Source organism: Heteronotia binoei, chromosome 17, assembly GCF_032191835.1.
Source record: "Heteronotia binoei isolate CCM8104 ecotype False Entrance Well chromosome 17, APGP_CSIRO_Hbin_v1, whole genome shotgun sequence".
NCBI lineage: Eukaryota > Metazoa > Chordata > Lepidosauria > Squamata > Gekkonidae > Heteronotia > Heteronotia binoei.
In genome coordinates this window covers 32724775-32749019 of record NC_083239.1, presented here as the reverse complement: position 1 = coordinate 32749019, position 24245 = coordinate 32724775, and the positions used below count along the sequence as shown (strand labels likewise).

General features: G+C 47.1%; 1 protein-coding gene across 1 annotated transcript; it reads left to right on the top strand.

Annotated features, from left to right (window-relative positions):
- The first annotated feature begins 2318 nt into the window (after window positions 1-2318).
- LOC132585762 (membrane-spanning 4-domains subfamily A member 15-like) lies at window positions 2319-16034 on the top strand. Its single transcript, XM_060257646.1, has 6 exons — window positions 2319-2399; window positions 4705-4888; window positions 10277-10396; window positions 11341-11397; window positions 14701-14877; window positions 15996-16034. The coding sequence occupies exons 2-6, from the start codon at window positions 4748-4750 to the stop codon at window positions 16032-16034; spliced, it is 534 nt and encodes a 177-aa protein (XP_060113629.1). The 5' UTR covers window positions 2319-2399; window positions 4705-4747.
- Window positions 16035-24245: the final 8211 nt, after the last annotated feature.

The window sequence follows — 24245 nt, the reverse complement described above, 5'->3', positions numbered from 1 at the left end:
TGCATGGGCTGGAGAAAGTAGAGAAAGAGGTACTTTTCTCCCTTTCTCACAATACAAGAACTCATGGGCATTCAATGAAATTGCTGAGCAGACAGGTTAAAACGGATAAAAGGAAGTACTTCTTCACCCAAAGGGTGATTTACATGTGGAATTCACTGCCACAGGAGGTGGTGGAGGCCACAAACATGGCCACCTTCAAGAGGGGTTTAGATAAAAATATGGAGCAGAGGTCCATCAGTGGCTATTAGCCACAGTGTGTGTGTGTGTGTGTGTGTGTGTATATATATATATATAAATTTTTTGCCACTGTGTGACACAGAGTGTTGGACTGGATGGGCCATTGGCCTGATCCAACATGGCTTCTCTTTTGTTCTTATGTTCAAAAGGATTGGATCACAGGGTCCAATTCTGTGAGCCCCAAATGAAGGTGCCCCTATCCATTATTTCCAATGAATGGAAGGCATTTAAAAGGTGTGCGATCCCTTTAAATGTGATGGCTAGAACTCCCTTTGGAGTTCATTATGCTTGTCACAACCTTGCTCCTGGCTCCACCCCCAAAGTCCCCAGATGTTTCTTGAATTGGACATGGCAACCCTATCCAATCCGCCGATCAAGAGAATCTATCCCTGGTGGTGGAATGTGCCGTCCAGTCACAGCTGACTGATGTCGACCAAAGCAAAGTCAAGTAGCACCTTTAAGACCAACAAAGTTTTATTCAGAATGTAAGCTTTCGTGTGCTAGAAGAGCGGAATGATGTCGACCAAGTTTGGTTTTCAAGGCAAGAGAAGTAAAGAGGTGGGTTGCCATTGCCTGCCCCTGTGTAGCGACTCTGGGCTCTCTTGGTGGTGTCCCATATTTGCCAGGCTCAAGCCTGCTTAGTTCTGGAGATCTGATGATCTTGCGAAATCCAGATAAGACTAGCCTGGGCTCAAGGGATGGCTTAAAACGATTTTGCTAGAAAGACAAATTTGAACATCTGGTACAGCAATCTCTGAGCTTTGCTTTACAGCTAAGGTCACCTGAGGTTAGGGTAGGGCTGCAAATTACCATTCCCTTACTACTGCAGATTGCCAGGGAATGTTTTTGACATCTCACAGTTTGCCACACCAGGCTAGGTTGATTTCAGGAGGTGCTTCTTCTCATCCCACCATGAGGGACAGGAGCTGGATTCAAGGCTGATTGTGAACCCCCACTTTGGAGAATGTATTTATTTTTATTAAAATATTTACTAAAATAAAATGTATTTACTTTTTAAAAAGAACACAGGTGCTATAGGAGGCAGATGAGGAAAGGATACATTCTCCCATCATGCAATGCAGTTTGTGGTGAAGGAATTAAGATGCCGCCTGTTGCCATGTCTCCTCCCCCACCCAGAGAAAAAGGTCCACAGTGAGAGGTGTCTGTTTTATGTACAGACAGTGGCCCGGTTACATTGTAAGGAGGGACTTTTGCACACCAATCGCCATTGGCAATCTAAACTGAGGCTGGTTAGATAAATTTATTTTGGGTTTCTTTGTAAGCATATAATAAATAAAGTGCTTCATTTAAAACATTAAAATTATATCTCTCTTTTTGCATCTCTTTTTTTGTTGTTCTTCACGCATATGGAGGTGGATGAGGGCCCTTTAAAACAACAAGGACACCAGTTATAGAAGCTAAAAACTTTATTATCCACTTTGCCATTAGAAATGCCCTCTAGGGCCGGAGGCATGAACTGCCAGGGGTCCAGGTCACTTTATGCAAGAGCCGTCTAATCAGACACCGCGTCTGCTTTTGTTTTTTGGAGCCTAGAGACAAAACCAGACGAACCCCTAGTAGTTCCGTGTAGGGGCCCGGCGCTCTCCCAGCTGTTCTGTCGCTTGTTTGTTTAACTCATCGGGCGGGGCGGCCAGATTCAGAGCGGAATCGCCCTTTGCGAAGAGAGGGGTGAAGCTTCTCTCCCCGTCTGCCCCTTTGGGAAAACGTACCTAGAAATGAGTTCAACAACCAACCAACCGACTAGGGCGCCCCCTGCTCTGCACCTCTGGCTTCAGAGAGAAATCTCGCCTCTTCGCCGCTCCCTCTTCTTCCCGAGCCCCGCAAGGTTTCCAAAAAGCTCCAACTCCACCCCTTGCCAGTTCCTCGATCCTCAAACTGCAACCCGCCTCGCGCGCCCTTGGTTTGCAACAAGGCGCTGCAAGGGCGTGAGTTGGAGGCCCAGTCAGCGCCCCCCATCCCTCCCTCCCGATCCTCTCTCGTTCCTTCGCACGATTCAGCTGGAGTCACGGGGTCTCGCTGCGTCCTTAGGAGGTCGTTATCTCCGCGGCCAGTCCGCGCTCCTCCCGGGCACCGCTTTGCAGACGTGCGTCAAAAGGCGCTCCCGCTCTGCACGCAGTCGGCCGAATCCCGCGAGGGCACGGGTAAGAGCAGCGCCAGTTGGGCGAAGAGTCTCTGGTGTAGCCGGAGGCCAAGCAGCGCCCCCTTCCCCCGTGGAATAACAGTCTGAAAGGGCTGGATCTAAGGGAGAGCAGAGGGGGCGCTAAGGCGCTTGCCGCCGGTGCCGCTGAAGGGGGGCGGGGAGACAAACTGGTTATGGAGTCCATTCTATTCCATGGGCCCATAAGATAGAATGGGTCCATAAGGGGGCATCATTTTTTAATTTTGCCCCCCTCGAAAAACATGTAGATTCAGGACGCCAGTGCAGGCGCTTAGCGGCCAGGGAAGGCAGAGAGGAAGGGCGGCTCCGAGACTCCGCCTGGTTGGAGCGCACAAAAACACCAGGCTCGCCAACTGGGGTGTGCTGCCCTCTGCTGGACAAGCAAGGACCTGAAGGGAAAACTATTCTTCCCGGCGGGCGAGTTGCGGCAAAAAGAAACAGGAGTCTGGCCTCGCCGGGCAGAGTTGATTGCGTGGGAGAGACGCTTTCGTGAACACCTACAGATTCGAGCGGCTGTTGGACACTTGCAGATGTTTCGGCATCGAAGGGGGAAAGGGAGATCCCGCCCTGTTCAAGAGACCCTGAAATACGAGTGCTACAGGGTAGCGTTCGAGTAGTGAGAGCGTTTGACTAGGATCTGGGAGACCAGGTTCAAATCCCCACTGGGCTACAGAAGACCGCTGGAAGTCCTTGGGCCAGTCATAGTTGTCCTAATCTACCTCACGGGGTTGTTGTTGTGGGAATAAAACAGAGAATGATGTCAGGCATTTTGAGTCACCATTGGGAAGAAAGGGAGGGGGGTACTAATGAAGAGCCCTGTGGCGCAGAGTGGTAAAGCTGCAGTACTGCAGTCCAAGTTCTGCTCACAATCTGAGTTTGATTCCGGCGGAAGCTGGGTTCAGGTGGCCGGCTCGAGGTTGACTCAGCCTTCCATCCTTCCGAAGTTGGTAAAATGAGCCTCCAGCTTGCTGGGGGGGAAGTGTAGATGACTGGGGAAGGCAATGGCAAACCACCCCATAAAAAGTCTGTCGTGAAAATGTTGTGAAAGCAACGTCACCCCAGAGTCAGAAATGACTGGTGCTTGCACAGGGGACTACCTTTTTTTTCTAATGAATACTATACACACAGAGACAAAAATGGTGGGAAGGGTACCGACTGGATATTAGGAAAACATTTTTTACGTTAAGAGTTGTTCAGCAGTGAAATTATAATAATAAATATATAATAAATTTTATTTATACCCCGCCCTCCCCACCGAGGCAGGCTCAGGGCGGCTTACAGGACATGGCAAAAGCCATATTAAAACAATAAAACAAGATAATACAGTTCAATAAAGTTAACAATTAAGTATTTAAATAATCTAAAAACAGTCTAAAATATAATCTAATAGTGCTACTATCTCAGTTATATTAATGATGGCGTGATGTTTATTCCAAGCTCCATCTTAGAAGGCTAGCCGGAAGAGGGCGATTTTGCACGCCCTATGGAATTGGCCAAGATCCCGTACTGGCTACTGAGGAAGGTGGTGAGCTCCCCCTCACGGACAGTCTTTCAGCAGCGGTGGGACAAACACTTGTCAGGGATGCTTTAGGCTGACCCTGCATTCAGCAGGGGGTTGGACTAAATGGCCTGTGATTTTATGATTCCTAAATCTGAGTTGGAATGGGGAAGTAAAATGTTGGAATTCAGTCCTAATTCAGCAGTTTCTCTCTGAACTTGCACCCAAGGGAGCAGAAGCAAGAGGATATCTCTCACTTGTCCAGGCCAGATTTGCAAACTGGAGTTCCACAAAATACAGCCAAGTGCCTCTTTCACCTTGACAGTGTTATGGTCCAGGAAAAAGGCTGTCCTTGTGGAAGTTTTGTATTCTTGCTGTGAGAGGAATAGCACACCCAAGGTCCTGTGCTTATTGACAAGTGAAAATTCATCAAGATGGCTTTCATGATCAACTTATATGGGTTAGATTACTGCAGTGTGCTCAGTGTGGGACAGCCCTTGAAGACTGTCCAGAAATTGCAGTGAGTGCAGAATGCTGCAGGTCGCATTTTGACTGGAAAGGGACATAGGGACCATCTTGTTCCATTTACATGGGCTTCCAGTTTACTTCTGGGCTCAATTCAAGGTGCTGATATTGACCATTAAAACCACATTAAAACCTGGAACCAACATGCCTGAAAAAAACCCTAACCCACATCTCCTCTGTTTTTCCTCATATAAACACTGGGTAGTGCCAACCCCTCCCTTATATTTCTTTTAATTTGCCTTTCCTAACTTTCCCTTTCTGACAGTGACTGTTCAGCTTTGCAGAAACTGTTCCCTCCCCAGCCTGCTATGGATCTTGAACGCTCTGGAAGCAAACTCCCTGCTCAGATTGGACCTCAGCAACCACAGCTCTTGGCTGATGCTGGAATGAGCCCTTCCACGACAAATCCACTGAAGACATTTTATAAGGGGGAGCCATTGGCCCTGGGGGTGAGTACGCTGCTCGGGGGAAACGGGGTCAACGTTGGCAATCTAACACTTACCTTGCACACTTCTGAATTTCTTTCCATGTGGTGCTGTGGTTTTCAGACTGAGTTCTGAGGAATCTTGAGGTGTCCTCAATGGGATCGATCATAGCGGGTGGTCTGCTCTGAGCGGCAGCTTTCACATTGCCACCGGTGTTCTCTTGACATGCGCAGCTGTCAAAGGCTTTGGAAATGGGCTGGAACAAGATAGGCAAATGCCAGTTTTGTGCAGCTGTCGTGAACCAGATGTTTAGGTATTTTGGAAGAGCCTGGGATGGAACCCGCAGTAGATCTAGTAAAATATAAGGCTGGAACCCAGCATGGATTTTAGGAAGAGGAGACTCAAAGCAGTCTTTGACCATGGAGAGCATTGCCCACTTCTTCTCTTCCTTGTTCTTCTCCTTCTACTTCTCTTCCTTCTTCTCTCCTCCTCCTCCTGCTTCTCCTTTTGCTTCTCCACCTTCTTATTTTCTTTCTCCTTTTCCTTCTGTTTCTCCTCTTCCTCTTTCTTCTCCTCCTCCTCTCCCCCTGTATTCTCCTCCTTTCCTTCTGCTTCTCCTCCTTTCCTTCTGCTGTGGAAATACAACATGTTCAACATGCCTACTTCATAAAACCATAGAGCAATGATAGTCTCTCAATGGCTCGGGAACCCCACGTGGTTCTTCAACATGCCACAGTTATGTCTCCTGAGCACCATTTCAGGAAAATGGGAGAGGCCCTTGTCGGGTGGGGCTTGTGGTTGGCAGTGGGTTCTCACTATGAAACTGCTGCCTCCCGAGAAACAGGTAAGCTGTGAGCATCCCTGAGGTTCAGGTCTCATGCCAGGATGGAAGTTCATGTGGCTCTTTCTGGAGATGGTCCTTGCAAATGTGGCTCTCCATGAGCTGGAGAGGGAAAAAGAGCGCAAGAGCTGCTGCCATAGAATTTCAACCAATAGCAGAGGAGAAGAAAAAGGGACACCAATTTAGTGTAGTGGTTAAGTGCGCACAGTCTTAATCCAGGTGAACCGGGTTTGATTCCCCACTCCTCCCCTTGCAGCTACTGGAATGGCCTTGGGTCAGCCATAGCTCTCATAGGAGTTGTCCTTGAAAGGGCAGCTGCTTTAATAGCTCTCTCAGCCCCACCTACTTCACAGGGTGTCTGCTGTGGGGCGGGGGAGGTAAAGGAGATTGTGAGCCACTCTGAGATTCAGAGTATAGGGTGGGGTATAAATCCAATATCATCATCACCATCTTCTTCAGAATGTCTGACTGTTTTTTCACAGGGTTGCCAACCTCCAGGTAGGCTCTGAAAAACTGGGATTTTAACTGATCTCCAGACTATAGAAATCAGTTTCCCTGGAGAAAATGGCTGCTTTGGAGGGTGGATTCTGTGGAGTTATACCCTGCTGAGGTCCTTCCCCTCCCAACTCCCTCCCTCCTCAGGCTCTGCCCCCAAATCTCCAGGAATTTCTCAGTCTGGAGTTGGCAACCCTATAATGGATCCCCTTTCATCCAGCTCTTACCTCGCCACAACACAGAGAGATGTGGGTAATTTGGACTAAACCATGGGTGACCAAACTTGCTTAACATCATTGCTACACAGAATAAATGTCAGGTATTTGAGAGCCACAAGACATGAAGAAATATTACACGCATGCCTTTAAAAAAAACTCTTAATACTGTCTTTGCTCAGAAAGATAAAATACATATGTATGTCCTTACAACATGACCTTACAACATGACCTTACAACATGTATGTCCTTACAACATGACCAGGCTCTTCCGGCTCCAGAGATTCCGGGCGTTGAATGTGTTGGCCTGATGTGGGATGTTGGGGAGGGGTTGGCGATCTGGCTGGTGTACCGACCGCCTAACGCACCGGTCGGCGCCTTACCATCCCTGGTGGAGGCCGCGGCGGGCTGGGCGCTGGAGCACCCAAGGCTTTTGGTCTTGGGTGACTTCAATGTCCATGCCGACGACGCGGCGTCCAGCCAGGCGATGGACCTGGTGTCATCCATGGCGACACTAGGACTCTCCCAGGTTGTTACAACACCCACTCATCAGGCGGGACACATGTTAGACCTGGTCTTTGTGGCCGGAATATCAGTGACTGATATTGCAACGGAAGCAGTGCCATGGTCAGATCACTTTGCCCTTAAGGCCCGTATGGAGGTGTCACCCAAAACCTGTTTAGGCGGAGAGCGTATTTTAGCTCACCCGCGGAGCCTGATGGACCCGGAACGGTTCCTAACGGCTCTACGGGATACCTGGCCCGCTGGCGATTCCCTGGATGATCTGGTAGAGTCCTGGAACGATGGGCTCTCCAGGGCCATTGAGGAGATCGCACCCAGGCGCCCTCTGCGCCCCCGCCCGAAACCGTCGCCCTGGTTTAACCGGGAGCTGCGGCAACAAAAGCGGGAGCTCAGACGACTAGAGAGGCAATGGCGGCGTACTCGAGACGAAGTGACCCAAACATCTTATAGAGAGAGTTTGAAGGCCTATGAGATGGCAATCAAATCCGCAAAGAGAGTATTCTTTGCGGCTAAGATTGCGTCCGCAACTTCGCGCCCGGCACAATTATTTGATATAATTAGAGGACTTACAACGCTGCCACAAGGCAGGTTAAATTCTATTGAATTGGAAATCGGCTGTGAGGCTTTTGCGAAATTTTTTGCGGATAAAATCGCGTCACTCCGCCCCGACCCCCCTGCCAGTTTGGAGACAGTTAGCGAACCTGAGGCCCCGAGCCTGTCTTCGGATTATACTCTGGATGGCTTTAGACCCCTCAGCCTGGAGGAAGTTGACAGGATTCTCTTATTGGCTCGCCCAACAACTTGTAAATTGGACCCATGCCCTTCCTGGCTTATTAAATCTTGCCAGGGGGATCTTAGATATCCTGTGCGGGATATCATAAATAGATCCCTAACGGAAGGGCACTTTCCAACGCCACTCAAAGAGGCTGTGGTCCGTCCCCTCCTAAAAAAACCATCTTTAGATCCGGCCCAATTGGCACATTATCGGCCGGTTTCTAATTTGCCCTTTTTGGGTAAACTTATTGAGAGGGCAGTGGCGATGCAATTACAGAATTTCCTGGAGGACGCTTCCATCCTTGACCCATTTCAGTCCGGCTTCCGCCCGGGACACGGGACGGAGACAGTGTTGGTCGCCCTAGTAGATGACCTTCAACGGCATCTGGATCGGGGTGGCTCGGCGGTGCTGATGCTGTTAGACCTGTCGGCGGCGTTCGACACGGTCGACCATCGGCTACTGACGTGCCGCCTCGCCGACGCGGGGATTCAGGGGTTGGCCTTACAGTGGCTTTCCTCTTTCCTGGAAGGTCAGGGACAAAAGGTCGCAGTAGGGGGGGAGCTATCCCAGAGGCGCACACTTGATTGTGGTGTGCCCCAGGGGGCGGTTCTCTCCCCGATGTTATTCAATATCTATATGCGGCCTCTTGCCCAGATAGCCCGAAGGTATGGGCTGGGGTGTCACCAGTATGCTGATGACACCCAGCTCTATCTACTGATGGACGGCCGGCCGGTCTGCGCCCCGGAAAATCTGGACCGGGCATTACAGGCCGTGGCTGAGTGGCTCAGACTGAGTGGGCTGAAGCTAAATCCTACGAAGACAGAGGTCCTTTGCTTGGGTCGCCGCGGCCCGGGGGGGGGGATCCCCCTGCCAGCTTTTGACGGTGCGCCGCTGATGGCGGCGGACAGAGTCAGGAGCTTGGGGGTGCTGTTGGAGCCTTCCTTAAAGATGGAGGCTCAGATAGCAGCCGCTGCCAAGTCCGCATTTTTTCATCTTAGGCGGGCAAGGCAGCTGGCCCCCTTCCTGGAGCGCGACGACCTAGCAACAGTGATCCATGCTACGGTCACCTCGAGGTTGGACTACTGCAATGCCCTCTACATGGGGCTGCCCCTGTCCCGGACTCGAAAGCTGCAGCTGGTGCAGAATGCCGCGGCCCGGCTGTTATTGGGTCTCCCAAAGTGGGGACACATTCGGCCGGGTCTTCGGACTCTGCACTGGCTTCCAGTGATGTATCGAGTCCGGTACAAGGTGCTGGTTATTACCTTTAAAGCCCTATATGGCCTGGGACCTGCCTACCTGAGGGACCGTCTCTCCCCATACGTTCCCCAGAGAGCACTGAGGTCAGGAACACAAAATCTCCTCTCTATCCCCGGGCCAAAAGAAGCCCGCCTGAAAGTCACTCGAGATAGGGCTTTCTCCGTTATGGCCCCCACTTGGTGGAATCAGCTGCCGGAAGAGGTGAGGGCCCTGCGGGACTTGGCTCAATTCCGCAGGGCCTGTAAGACGACCCTCTTCCGGCTAGCTTACACCTAGCCGGGATGGAACTTGACGTAACTGGCCTGCCATCTATTTATATAAAATGACATGTTATTGGTTTTAAGCTGCATTGTTTTTATGAATTGAAATGTATTGGTTTTAATGTTTAAATGTGAAGTATTTAATTGTTTATATTTAAATTGTTAAATTGTTATTGTTGGAAGCCGCCCTGAGCCACTCCTGGGAAGGGCGGGATACAAATCCCGAATAAATAAATAAATAAAAAATGCTAGAAGGAGACTTTAAAAAAAAAACACAAAAGCTGGGAATAACAGTCCCAGTAAGACCATAAGGGAAAGGTTAGGGAATTTGGCATCAGTGGGAGAAGGAAACACATGTACCATGTAATCACTGACTACTGTTTGCATAATTATGCATCTTTCTTTGTCTTGAGACCAAGGTTAGTAAATAAAGCTCCTACAAGAGCTATGAAACTAAGGGGGAACCCTGTGCAGCCTTCTTTAATTTTGTCCCTCCTTCCAGTGGCTTTCTTGGCTCCTGCACTCTCTTTGCCCACTTTAGGTCTCCAGGCAACCTCTGTGGTAGAGGAGAAGAGCTTGCAAGCCTGCCTATTTCCCCTCCTTTTCCGCTTCACACATCATAGAAATAGTCGCCTACCTGTGGGTCAGCACTCAGAGGGTGACTGAGGTCCTAAAGCTAAGCATGCTTAAAGCAATAAGCCTCAACCTCTAGGAGCTGCACAATGTGTGTGAAAGAACTGCATGTGGCTCCCGAGCCACAGTTTGGCCACCTGTAAACTAAACAAATGAGGCCTATCTCAGTCTTTTCCAAGGCTTACACCAGGGACATAGCCGACAGAGGTGTGTGTGTGTGTCATACACTGCTTTCCAGACTTGCTCACCTGCAGCTGATCAAAGATGTCAGCCAGACTTCATGCATAAAAGTCTCAAAAATGTCCCCACCTCACCCCAGAGATTATATAGTCCACTTGTTTGAGGCACCCATTGGTAACTCTGGGTAAGGACTGTTGATGAGACCATGCACTAAGTTTATTACCTTCTTGACAGATCACCCAGATCCTCATTGGCGTCCAGGTACTGGCTTTTGGAATCATGAACAATTTCCTTGAAGGCTCCTACAGACCACCGTACACACTACTGAAGATTCCGTGTTGGACTGGAGCTTTGGTAATTCTTCATTTCCAGCATCTCCAGACCCTGGAGAGCCACTGCCAGTCCGAGTGGATGAGACTGACCCTCAGTATAAGGCTCATGTGTCAGCATTTCCTATTCTGAATGGCAATGGCTCTCTGGGATTTCAGGTTGAGCTTTCCCATCATCCCCTTTCCCATCCTTTTATCTGGAGATGCCAAGGATTGAACCTGGGACCTTCTACATGCAGAGCAGATACTCTGTCACTCAACCATGCCCTTTTCCTCAGCCACAGTCCCTCCTCATTGCAGCCCTCACATGTCTGTCTTCCTAACAGGTTTCTTATCTTGCATTTCCTCTGATGATATCAGCACACCATACATGGCTCTCATCTCCTTATTTTTTTCCTCACTTTGATTAGGTAGATTAGTGAAAGAAATGTAACTGGCTCAAACTTATTCAGCATTGTGTGGTGGTTTGAGCGTGGGACTAGGATCTGGGAGACCCAGGTTCGAATTCCTACTCTGCCATGGAATCTTGCAGGGTGATTGTGGGTCAGTCACAATCTCTCAGCCTAGCCTACCTTACAGGGTTGTTGTGAGGATAAATGGAGATGAGGAGAATTATGCAAATCACCTTTGAGTACCCACTGGGATATAAATGAAATATACAAACACGTACACACTGAGGATTTTAACCCAAATATTCCAGATCCTGTTCTGGCAACTACACTGTATTGTCCTAAGTAGCTTTTGTCCATGTTGGTTCCATGATCCCCAGCACAGCCTTTCCAGTGGTCAATAGTGGCCCATCTTCACTCTTTTGGCCAGTAGAGAAATTTCTGGGATCCAATCCATTCCATTTATGACGATATCCAATATTACAGTTTTCGGGGGTCTAGTTGACAGACTTAGCATATAATCACAGATGTGACACCCTCTGGTTCAGACTTCTCCATCAGTCTTGACCTTCTTTTCCAGTTCATCATTTCAGGATCCCTGGCTGTGGCTGCTGCCAAGAAGCCCAGGATATCATTGGTAACTAATCTCTTCATGTTTTATTTTTACATCACCCTATATCTGCCTATGAAGTGGCCTGTTGATGGGGGGGGGGGCGTGGCGATGTGGCATGCATGGCAGATGCCTAAGCTCTGTACTCTTCCCCTGTACCCTCCTTTCCACGACTTAATGCGGTCATAAAAATCGCTATTTGGTTCATGCTATGGACAAAAGTGAGGGGTACAAAGGAAAATTGTCTCCTAAACAGCAAAAGTTGTTAAAACAATTTCTAGTGCCAGAAAAAAGCAGTGGGCGGCAATCGGTGGCGGGAACAAAAACGGCGGCTGAATGAAACCACAATGGAGATCCCCTCTGATTTGCAAGTATTACAATATTTAAAATTGGTGGGGAAAGGCATTTTAGACAATATAGCCTTATCTTCTCAGCTTGATGAAATAAAAGGCTCCTAAGACACTGTAAATAAAAAAAGCTGACATGGCTTGGGATTTAAGCAAGACACTTCAAGGAGAGACACATGCTTTGCATATAGAAAACGCTGAACTAAAGCTACCTGTCGAGTCAGGCCAATGGACAATGTCACTTAGGATAGTCTTCTCTGATTGGTTCTCAAAGGTGCTGGGCAGATAATGTTTTTCCTGTGGTTTGCTAGCTGGGAGTCTGGAGGTGCCAGAGATTGCACTGGGGATGTTCTGTATGAAACAGATATGTGGCCATTGAAACACACTCTTTCCCTATAATAAGCTGCCTTGTGCTGTTTTAGACTGTCGTGGTCCATATACTCATTGTTATCTATTCTTCCTGGTGGTGGCCTACCAAGATCTCATACAGAGAAAGGTCTTCTGCAACCTCTGGGACCTTAAAGTCAGAGATGCCACTGACAACACATGAACACACATGAACAACATATAAAGAACTCCCTTATATGCAATCAGATTTTTAGTCCAGACCCTAAGACCCTTAGGCTACTCAGACTGGTAGCAATTCTTCATCCTCTCAGGCAGAGGCCTTTTGCATCATTTACTTCCAGATCCTTCTAACTGGAGATGCTGGGGATTGAACCTGGGGCCTTCTGTATGCCAAGCAGATGCCCTACTGCTGAGCCACAACCTCTCTTCAATTGAAGCAACATAGGGTTGAACCAAGAGGGATCAAGAGGCAGTGGTACAGCGGCCTGGAACACATCTGCAGCACCATGTAAGCCAGGGGTGGCCAAACTGAGGCTTGGAAGCCACATGTGGCTCTTTCACACATATTATGTGGCTCCTGGAGGCCGGGAGGAACTTAATGCAGGCTTACTCTCAAGTAAGCATGCTTAGCATTGGCACCTCAGTCAGCCTCTGAGCACTGACCCATAAATAGGTGACTATTTCCACCATGTGTAAAGTGGGGAAGGGGGGGATAGGAAGGCTTGAAAGTTCTTCTTGTCCACCACAGAGGTTACCCGGAGACCTAGAGCAGAGAAAGAAAGAACAAGGGCTGAGGGAGCCACTGGAAGGAGAAATGGAATTAAAGAGGACTGCACAGGATCCCCCCTTAGTTTCATGGCTCTTGGAGGAGCTGTATTTACTAACCTTGGTGTCGAGACAAAGAGAGCTGCATAATGATGCAAACAGTGGTCAGTGATTTACATGGTACATGTGTTTCCTTCTCTCACTGGTGCAAAAAAATAATTCCCTAACCTTTCCCTATGTTGGTCTTATGGGGACTGTTATTCCCAGCCTTTGCTTTTTAAAAAGTTTTCCATCTAGCATGGACATACATATGTATTTTATCTTTCTATGGAAAGAAAGTATTAAGAGTTTTAATAAAGATGTGTGTGTAATATTTGTTCATGCAGCTCTCAAATATCTGATGTTTATTCTACGTTGCTCTTACTTTAAGCAAGTTTGGCCACCTGTGATGTAGATGCACCACTGCAGAGTGTCTAATGAAACTCACAGCCACACTCCAGAAGACACTTTGTAGTTGCGTGCATGCATGATGCTTCAGCTATGGCTTCAGCAGCTCCATCATTGCCTCCCAATGATCTGTAGTAAGGGTACTACCTTTCTGTCTCCCATCTGCAGCACTTATTGTTGGAAGGAAAGGTATTTTCTGTATCCTACCCCACAAGCTGATGTGGCTGGACACTTCAAAGACGAAACAATCAGGGCCAGCCCTGCCACTAGATAAACTAGGTGATTGCCTAGGGTGCCAGCCTTGTGGTGTCACCCAATTGGGTGCCCTCCCCCCCTTGTGACTCAGTGACGTTATCAGGGTGGGGGGAAGCCAGAAGTTAGCCTAACTTTAGGGTGGCAAACAGTCTAGGGCCAGCCCTGGGGACAGTCAAAAGGAAAAAGGTGCCAGTGGAGCCTAGAGATATGAGTTAAGTGCAAGAAGTTTCTTCTTCTCCAGGAAGACAAAACACAAAGGGTATCGGGTGTGATAGAGGAAGAACCTGTAGTGCCTTGAAACAGATAAAAATGTAATAACAGGAACTTGCTGGCCAGATTGTGATGGTTCAGTACCTGGGAGAGCTCCTAAGGACAATACTGTTGTTCCAGCAGAGTCTTACTAAAGCTCCATTCAGATGTGACAGGGAACACATATCCAACCTGCATGTATATGTGGTTAAGAAAGAGGCAATGTGCATTCACTTTACGAACAAAACTGGGGATTAGTACCTGGTTAAATGAACACATGAAGTGGCCTTAGACTGAATCAGATCTTTGGTTCATCAAGGTCAGTATTGTCCACTCAGACTGGCAGTGGCTCTCTGGTGCTTGGGCAGAGGTCCTTCTCATCACCTGCTACCTGAACCTTTTAACTGGAGATTCCAGGGACTGAACCTGGGACCTTCCGTGTGTCAAGCAGATGCTCTGCCATTGTGCCACAGCCACTCCTCAGATGAGGGGTCTGAGTCACACAGTGAGTTGTACGTGTGTTGAGCATAACATGATCATCACTCAACAAATGCATGAAGAAAAATCAAGTGTACACTGTACATGAATAGTACATGTGTCCTGCAACATGCAAAAGGATTAAACCACTGGTTTATATCCCTAAATATGGTCTAATGATTGCCAGAATCTCACCCTTTAAAGCAAACTAAGAGGATATACTTCAATATAGACCTTGTGTGGCATGGCTTGGCCCATTCCCAGCAGCTCAAAGTCTCCTCATTCAGCTTTTGGCCACCCCTGTGTCCCATAAGGCATTTTCCTAATTTCAAGCAGCACAAGAAATCCCAGAGAGTTTCCTCAAGGATATTGCCCAAGGAGGTCTTGATCAGAGAGGTTTGGGGCCTAGATATCTCTCATTACATGGTTGTCATCCTCTTAGGTGAAAGGCATGCTGGGAGTGAATGTGGTGACTGCCGTGGCAGCTGGCATTGGGCTGTTGTTCTTTGGTACTTCTCTTGATGAATACCTGCCCTGGGACAGTAGGTGGGACCACGGCTGCTCAGATCTGAACCCAGAAATGTATCAAAACTGCTATGAAACTAAAGTCATCTCTTGGGTGAGTGAATTTCATCTTCAAGCCAGATGGTGGGCTTAACAAGGGTTTTTGAGAGGGGAGAGACCATGGAAACAACATCTGCTCATCACATGAACTCATGAAGCTGCCTTTATCCTGAATCAGACCATTGGTCCATCAAAGTCAGCTTTTTAAACTCATATGTACCAGCTCTCCAAGGTCTCAGGTAGAGATCTTCACATCATCTAGTGCCAGATTCTTTAACTGAAGATGCTGGGGGTTGAACCGGGGATCTTCTGCATGCCAAGCAGATGCTCTTGTTGGGTTAAATGTTTTTTAAAAACACAGAAGCACAGGAACTTTATGCAGTATCCGTGACCTTCCACATTTCCTGGTTAAGGGGAAAATGCTGTTCAAACAAATTACAAAGACGATCTGACTCCAATGGTAACAAGAGAAAGAATTTCTCTTTACAAAAATAGAAACAGATCGGACCTGACCTAGATAGCCCAGGCAAGTTCAGTTTCATCAGATCTTGGAAGCTAAGCAGGTCCAACATCGGCAAGTATTTGGAAGGGTGACCTCCAAAGAGTACCAGGGTTGGGACACAGGCAAGCAAAATATCAAGTCATGTCTTCGAAATGTCCTAGCCTGAGTAAGGGTTGCCGGAAGTCACCAGACATGCAAATGCATGTGTGCATGGTCACCAGGGGTGGGATTCTAGCAGGAGTTCCTTTGCATATTAGGCCACATACCCCTGATGTGGCCAATCCTCCAGGAGCTTACAAGGCTCCTTTTTTGTAAACTCTTGGAGGATTGGCTACATCGGGGATGTGTGGCTTAATATGCAAAAGAGCTCCTGTTAGAGTTCTACCCCTGATGGTCAGGTGTGTGTGCACACACACACAAAACCAGAAGCACATCTTACATGATATATTCATGTAGGTACATTTAATTTACTGTGAACAGATTAACTTCAAAAAGGTTAACTTGCTATAGCTTCAAGCCCAGGTATGAGCAAGAAGAAGAGAGGTCCTATATAAAGCAGAAACAGAAGGCAAGCAAGGGCCAATGAGGCTCAGCATCTAACTGATGAGAGGGTGGGACCAACTGCCAACTGTACCTGAGTGAGAGAATTCTCTTAACCCTTTCCTTAACAGATCCTTTTGCATGCAACTATCCAACAGCTCTACCACTAGCTTGTAGAGCTTGTTTTAGAGTTTATGTCAGACTAGCGTTGGGTCTACTTGATAAGAGAGAAAGGGAGGGGGAATATTCATCTGAGGGTCTGTGGTGGGTCTCATCTGTTCTGGTTTTAACCTCCATAGAGCAGGACCAAACAGTAATTTTGTTCCTTAGAAAGTCTCCTGTATAGCATTGTTGGGGATGGCTCTCTATAGACAAATAATACTTGGATGTCTGAAGCTGTGTAGGTCCATTAGTCTATAAAGGCCAGTCATTATCTTCTCTGACTGGCAGCAGTTCTCCAGCCCAGGATAATGTAAGAAGAGCCCTGCTGGATCAGACCAATTGTCTGTCTAGTCCAGCATCTTGTCTCATATAGTGGCCAACCAGTTCCTCTGGAGGGTCAACAACAGGGCATAGAGACCAAGACCTTCTCCTGATGTTACTTTCTGGCTTTGGAATTCAGAGACTGACTGCCTATAAATGCAGAGGTTCCCTTCAGTCACCATGGCTAGTAGCCATTGATAGACATCCACCATGAATCTATCTAATCCCCCTTTAAAGCTGTCTATGTGTGTGGCCATCACTACATCCTCTGGCAGTGAATTCCACATTTTAATCACTCTCTGTGTAAAGCAATATTTCTTATTGTTTGTCTTGAACCTACTGTCCATCAGTTTCTTTGGATGCCCTTGAGTTCCAGTATTTTTGGGAGAGGAAGAAAAATCACTCATTGTCAACTCTTTCTTCCCCATGCATAACTTTATAGACCTCTATCACATCCCCTCTTAGCAATTTCTTTTTAAAACTAAAATGTCTTAGATTTCAGGATCTGTTTCTTTGTTTGTATAGTTTAATTGACTGATTTGGGAAATAGGTGTTTCAGTATGTTTTTGTAAGCTGCTTTGAGTCCCTTGGGGAAGTAAAGTGGCATACAAATGCTGCAAACCAGAGCTCTGTTAATGTTAAAATGTATGCACACACGATCCATGTACCAAGTACTCTTGATCTGTACTGAATAATGTATTCCTTACAAATAGATGGATGTAACATGGAAAAGACTAAACAAACAGACAAACATAGCCTGGAATGGGCTATGATAACAAACAGACATAGCCTGGAATGGGCTATGATATAGGATGTAGGAGGCAACAGAGACTGATTCCCTATTTTATTGACAGAATGTTGAGTCTGGAGTGATGATGATGCTCCTGGTGTTCACCATCGTAGAGCTGGGGCTTGCCATCACCAATGCCGCCTTTGGGTGTGCCACCTTGTGCCGAGACACCTACAACGAAAAGGTAATGTTTCAAGAGTGTGGGGACCAAGGCAAACAGAGGGCTCCAAGAGCAGGGACTTCAGAGAGTGTTTGTTCTCCAAATACTCGTAATATTTCACCTTCAGGTTGGAACCATGGGTAGTATTTAGCTGCTGTGATCTGGTGGTTAAAAGAATGAGCAGTGATCTAGGACAGCGGTTCCCAATCTTTTTTGGCACCAGGGACTAGTTTTGTGGAAGACAATTTTCCAGGGATTGGGAGGGGGGTGGTTTTGGGATGATACAATTGTGCACTTTATTTCTATTAGTCTGTAATGGTGGTTAAGTGTGCAGACTCTTATCTGGGTTTGATTCCCCACTCCTCCACTTGCAGCTGCTGCAATGGCCTTTGGTCAGCCATAGCTCTCGCAGAGTTGCCCTTGAAAGGAGGAAGGTTGTGGGAGAGAAAAGTAAAGGAGATTGTGAGCCGCTCTGAAACTCTGAAATTTGGAGTGGAGGACAGGATATAAATCCAGTGTTGTTGCTGTTGTCGTTGTCGTTGTCGTCGTCGTCATCGTCTTCTTCTTCTTCGTCATCGTCTTCTTCTTCTTCGTCATCGTCTTCTTCTTCTTCTTCTTCTTCTTCTTCTTCTTCTTCTTCTTCTTCTTCTTCTTCTTCTTCTTCTTCTTCCTACATTGTAATATATAATTAACAGGCCATGGACCGGTCCCGGTCCCCTGGGGACCGGTTGGGGACCCCTGATCTAGGAGGTTGCTGGTTCAAATCTCATATTGCCATGAACAAACAGGACCTCCTCAGGTGACTTTCTTGGCAATGCCTGTGTTCTACCTAAGGCTAGCTTCATCCCATATTGTGAAATAGGAATTAACCAGGTTGTGAACTTGGAGCCTTCCTTTGCTATCTTTCTGCCTAGTATTATTTGTCGTGGACCCATGAGACTAGGGTTGTCACCCTCAAGGTGGCACCTGGAGATCTCTCGCTATTACAATTGATCCCCAGATGACCATGATCAGTTCCCCTGGAGAAAATGACTGCTTTAGAGGGTAGCCTTTATGGCATTATGCCTTGTTGAGGTCCCTCTCCTCCTTCCCTTGGCTCCACCCCCAAAATCTCCAGGTCTCTCCCAACCCAGAGCTGGCAATCCTATATGATACCCAGGGAGGCATACCTCAATCTCCTGTCATGTGTTTATTCTTCACAACAACCCTATGAGGTATGTTCCATTGCTAATCTAGGAGGGGCCGAAAGTCACCAAGCAAACTCCACAGTGGAGCAAAGATTTGAAGCCAGGTCTCCTAGATCCTTGTTCAGTACTTGAACATGTACACCATAGTGGCTTACTCTTGAAAGGCAGGGGTCTCCAACCTTTTTGAGCCTGCAGACACCTTTGGGATTCTGATACAGCAAGGTAGGGTTGCCAATCCCCAGGTGGGGGCAGGGGATCCCTCAATTTGGAGGCCCTCCTCCCACTTCAGGGTCATCAGAAAGCAGTGGGGGGGAGGGACTTTGGGACTTTTGCTGGGTGGCAGCTGCTGCCGGAGCAATGTTTTTAAATCTGTACAAGCAATCAAATTTCCAGTGGCCAATCAGGAGCCTCGCTGGGCCAAAGCCCCACATGGCCCCACCTGCTTTCTAAAAACATTTGGTGGGCACCAGGAAAGGTGTTGGTGGGTTCCCTGGCATCCACAGGCACCACATTGGGGACCCCTGCTGGAAGGAACTGATCCTCAGCATAAGCATAACATAGTGGTTGTGTCATAATCAAAAATGGAGGTGTGCCATTGTAGAAAAAGAGGGGGAAAAGATAAAGTGAAAAGAAGACTGATGTCTATGGTAAACCCTTAAATGCAAGTCCCATGTTGGAGGTTGGGGTTCAACCATCTGAGAAGCCTATTAGTGCTCACAAGAGTCCCTGAAAACCGACAGGAGACATTGGCTGGTTACTGCTCATTGCTCTGTCACCCAAGTGGCTACTTCCTTATTTAAGCAACCATAGATAGGTGCAAAATAACAGCAACAACAACAACAACATCTCCATTTAGCTTTCATTGCTGAGCCTTTGCTTTATCATCAACTCATTCTCTGCCTCCTTACCTGCCTCTATTCTCCTTTAATTAAGGCTGATTCTGCACTAACCTTGCTCCACGCCAAGCTTCCATTTCCCTCTGGAGCAAGCTGGTGATTTCACAAAAGCTGCTACGCATCCCCGTTTTGCACGGGGAAAAACTGCAATTTGCTGTGCTGCAGTGTAAACCTGGAAAAAAAAAACAGGTTTACGCTGTAGCGTGGCAAATCACAGATTTTCCCCACACAAAATGGCGGTGTGGAGCAACTGGTGCAAAATCGCCAGCTTGCTCAGGAGAGAAACGGAAGCCTGGCATGGAGCGAGATTAGAGCAGAATCAACCCAAGTCCTTCCATTTTCCTTCCTTCCTTTTTTGTGTCTTTTAAATCTTTACAGAAATCACAGGAATGAAAATCCAGTGCCTTATGAGTAAAACATCTTATTTTACTGTGGAAAGGTTTGGCTTGAAATGCCCTGGATTTTCTAATAAACTTTGGCACCATGTCAGATATTTTCTGTCCTTTCTTTGAGCCTATTGTTGAGTTGGAATGGGGCTTTCTTCCTTCAGGTCGTGGTGATTTACCAGAACAGACCCCTGGACAACACAGTCAGTTTCCCACCTACTGATAGTGGGGATGCCGAAACTGTGTGAATGGCTCTTCCATTCATTTCTCCTATCCAATGGAGACTGGTCACCCTGCTTACCATACACTACTATTTCTAACAATTTTGAACATTGCATTCTCTTTCTTTTCTACTATTTCTAACTGTTTTAACCACCAAATTATGTTGGGAATAAATTGTTGGCTTTATAATTGGTTGCAACATTATAACATGTTATAACAGCTCTACAGCAGCATAGCAGCTTAACAGCTCAGTAGCACAGCAGCGCAGCCAGGGAGGCCAATTTAGATGTATCATGGATGCCCATTGCCTCAACCGAAAGCCTGGCAGAACAGCTCCAATTTACAGGCCCTATGAAAAGATAACAATTCAGATAGGGCCTGGATCTCTGCTGGGAGCTGATTCCACCAGGCTGGGGCCAGGGCAGAAAAGACCCTGGCCATGGTTGAGGCAAGACAGACATCTCTCGAGCCGGAAGTGGTCAACAGATGCTGAGAAGCTGAACTTCTGAGTAAATCCTGGGTTTAGCTGGGTTCAGGTAGCCAGCTCAAGCTTGACTCAGCCTTCCATCCTTCCGAGGTCGGTAAAAGGAGTACCCAGCTTGCTGAGGGGGAAGTATAGATGACCGGAGAAGGCAATGGCAAACCACTCCATAAAAAGTCTGCCAAGAAAACGTAGTGATGCAACATCACCCCAGAGTCTGAAATGACTGGTGCTTGCACAGGGGGACTACCTTTAGTTTTTTAAACCCTGGTAACCTGGTTGCTTGCAATTGGATGCCTCCATGATCTTGGCTTGCCTTCCAAGAGTTCCTCTGGTGCAGCCAAAAGAAACTGGAGTTTTGCAGCGCTTTAAAGATGACTGTAGGATGCTCCAGTCTATTGGAATTGAAGAGGGAGGGAAGGGGAAAGTGGTTGGGCTCTAAGACCCTCCCTCCCTGCTGCTCGTGCTGCCGCCCCCCCCTTCACTAAAATCACGTGGTGCCCGCTGGGGGCAGAAGCAGCACCCAGCTTCCTGGGTGAGTTAAAGGGCCCACAATCAGCTGATTGATGGGCCCTTTAACTCAGGCGGGAGACGGGGACTGTTTCTGCCATGGCCCCGCAAGCAATTTGAGTGGAGGGGAGGCCTGCGGCGAGAGTTGTGTGTGTGTGTGTGTGTGGGGGGGGTGAGCGCTGCCGGCCTTCCTTCCCCTCCACTAAAATAGAGTTCTGGGCTGGGGACAGAAGCAGCCCTCATCCTCCCCCAGGAGTTAAAGGGCCACCGATCAGCTGATCAGGGGCCCCTTTAACTCCAGCAGGAGGCTGCGCTGCTTCTGCTGCTGGCCCTACGAGAGTCTTCTCAATCTTACAAATTACTTGCAGGGCTGGCGGCGTCAGTGCAGAGGCCTCAGGGGCTGGTTGGGGCCTCGAGTCAGGGGGCATTGGCCAGAAGTCAGGGGGCTGTTCCCCCACAGGCCCTCTCATAGCTATGGGCCTGATTGAACATATGTTACTTAGGTGTAACTGGTACAAAATAGTTAGAGATAAGTATATCATACCCTTGGTAGGAGATATTGTAGGTAGGTCAGATTCGAAATACTGTAATCGATTATTGGCTGATGAAAATCAGTACACTACAGAATCCATGGTGAAATTTTGAGTAGCTTGTTACAGCATCAGGAAAAACCAGTTAATTCTGTAATAATAACTTGGGTGATGGTTATATCTTCTCTCTCCTATTTAATTGGATTTTTAATATAGTTTTTATGTAATTGAGATCCTTATAAGAGACCCATGTATATATATATATATATATATTAACTTTGTACTTCATATGCTCCCAGTATTTTATATTCCTGTAAATGGCTTGATGTTGCAATAAATTTTGACTTTGGCTATGACTGTGTGCGTGTTTTCCATCTCAGGGGACAGGAGCTAAAAGACAAAGCAACATACTATTTTCCAGACTAATTCTGGTATGTAAATAAAAGCTGGAGCTTAGCGAACAACATACTCCAGAGTTGTCAGCAGGGGTTGGGGGAGCAGATATTTCCCTACCAATACATCAGAAGGACAATCAATATCCCTAGTATATTGTGATCTCATCCTTTCCCTAAGGAACTCAGAGGAGTGTACATGGTTTTCTTTTCCTCATTTTATGCTTACAACAGCTCTGTGAGGTAGGTTCCTAACTGGCCCTAGGTCATCCAGCAAACTTCATGTCAGAATGGAGGTTTGAACCTATGTTCCACAGGTCCTAATCTGGCCCTCCATCCACCCCCCCCAAACTGTCTCCAGTCACACGGTCTGTATTTTTTTGTCACTTTTCTAACTGAATGGCTCTTATTTTGCTCTGATGGAGATTCCAAGCTGTCTAAAAGCTTCCGGCAGGTGCTGATTCTCAGACTATCATTTTATATGTGCAGCTTCACATTTGTGGATGATGATGAATGTTTTTATGTAATATGAAACCAGCATTTTTTTCCCTTGTCAAGTCACAGCTGACATATGGTAACCCTGTAGGGTAATTAATAATAATTATCATATGGCATTGTGGGTCGTATAGCCTGGAGATCTTAAGATTGTCTGGCAGCCTGAAGTTCTAGCTCTCTTAGCATTATGCACCACTAGGTGGTGAGCTAGACTTATTTTGGGGGCTGAGAGAGCTCTAAAAAAACTGTGACTGACTTAAGGCCACCCAGCTGGCTTCATGTGGAGGACTGTGGAATCAAATCTGGTTCTCCACATTAGAATTGGTCACTCTTACCCACTACACCATGCTGGCCCCTGTAGGGGTTTCAAGGCTATTCAGAAGTGCCATTGCCTGCCTCTGCATAGAGATCCCCATCTTCCTTGACAGTCTCCCATCCAAGTACTAACCAGAGCTGGCCCTGCTTAGCTTTCAAGATCTGAGGAAATCAGGTTAACCTGGGCTATCCAAGTCAGAGATCAGTATACTGCTGAGTTTTCCAAAGAATATATATATTTACAAATGAAACAAAACTATGACCATTTCCTAAGACATTTTTTTTTAAAAAGCCCAAATTGAAACATGAGAAAGAAATTAAACATCAAGCTGTGGTGTCAAAAGCAGCCATGAACAGAAGCTCCAAATAAACATAAAACAACTTCAAGGTTTACAAAAGCGAGTACAATAGTTGTATCTGAAGAAGTGAGCAAGTGACTCACAAATGGTCATACCCTGCTACAAATTTTGTCAGTCTTTAAATTGCTAAGGGAGATTTGCTGTTATCTGCAAATAGACCGACACAGCTACCCATCTTGATCTGAGGACAATTATTGTACAACAGAGACCAACGGAACACTCTCCCTGGACTTGCCTTTCAAAGGCCCAGCATAATGTATGTCCGAAGGGTGATAGAATAGCCTTCTGCAATCAGGCAGTGATAAATACATCACAGACAGGGAAAGCATAGCATTTGCTTCTCCTGCTGAGACCTCATTGGCTAAGGCAGTGACCAATTGCATGGCTCCAGGAGCCTGCATCCTTCTTCACATTTTCCAAACTGCATCCTTCCAGGTACCCACTGAGTGGCACTGACTCATCACAAATGGACCACAGCTGATGTTTGCATATGCATCCTTCTTATCCCTCCAAAAGCAACTAAAGTTTTCAAAACATCTGCACAGGTAGTTGCTCTTTAGATGGTAACATCAGCAGGCAAGAAATTCCCCCATCATAGGCTGACAAATTGAGATGCTTGAGATACAGCTCTTGCAATCTGTGACATACACCCCAGTTTCATAAAGGCAGTTCTTAGAAGTTGGACATGTGCTTGGCATTCAGATGGTCCCAGGTTCCATCCTCAGCAACTTCAGGATCAGGTAGGAGGTGACTATGAAAAACATCTGGGCCAGCAGCTCTTTTCCTATATCCAAAAATGGGTGAAGAGGCTTTTGACATTTTAAAGAGGAGCAGAATTCTTGTATTAACAGTTTTTTTTTGTGGGCTCAGGCAAGGCTAAGAGTGCCACAGAATTCTTTTTGTTTTAGCTGCAACTGTACTTACATGCAGAGTTCTCTGGAATGCATTAGACAGGCCTCACAGGAGCACAGCTCCTGAACCTTTATGAAGGTTCCTTCCTCCACTTCCTCCCACCTACCTTGTCATTTGAATAGTAGGTGCAGCTGCATAACAATCCCTGGATTAGGAGAGCAGGCAGCCAGCCAGCCACCAGGGGCTTTACCATGCCCCAAGCAGCCCTCATTAACCTCTGGAGAAGCCCACGCCACCCTTTCTCCACTTTTTATGTGATTTTG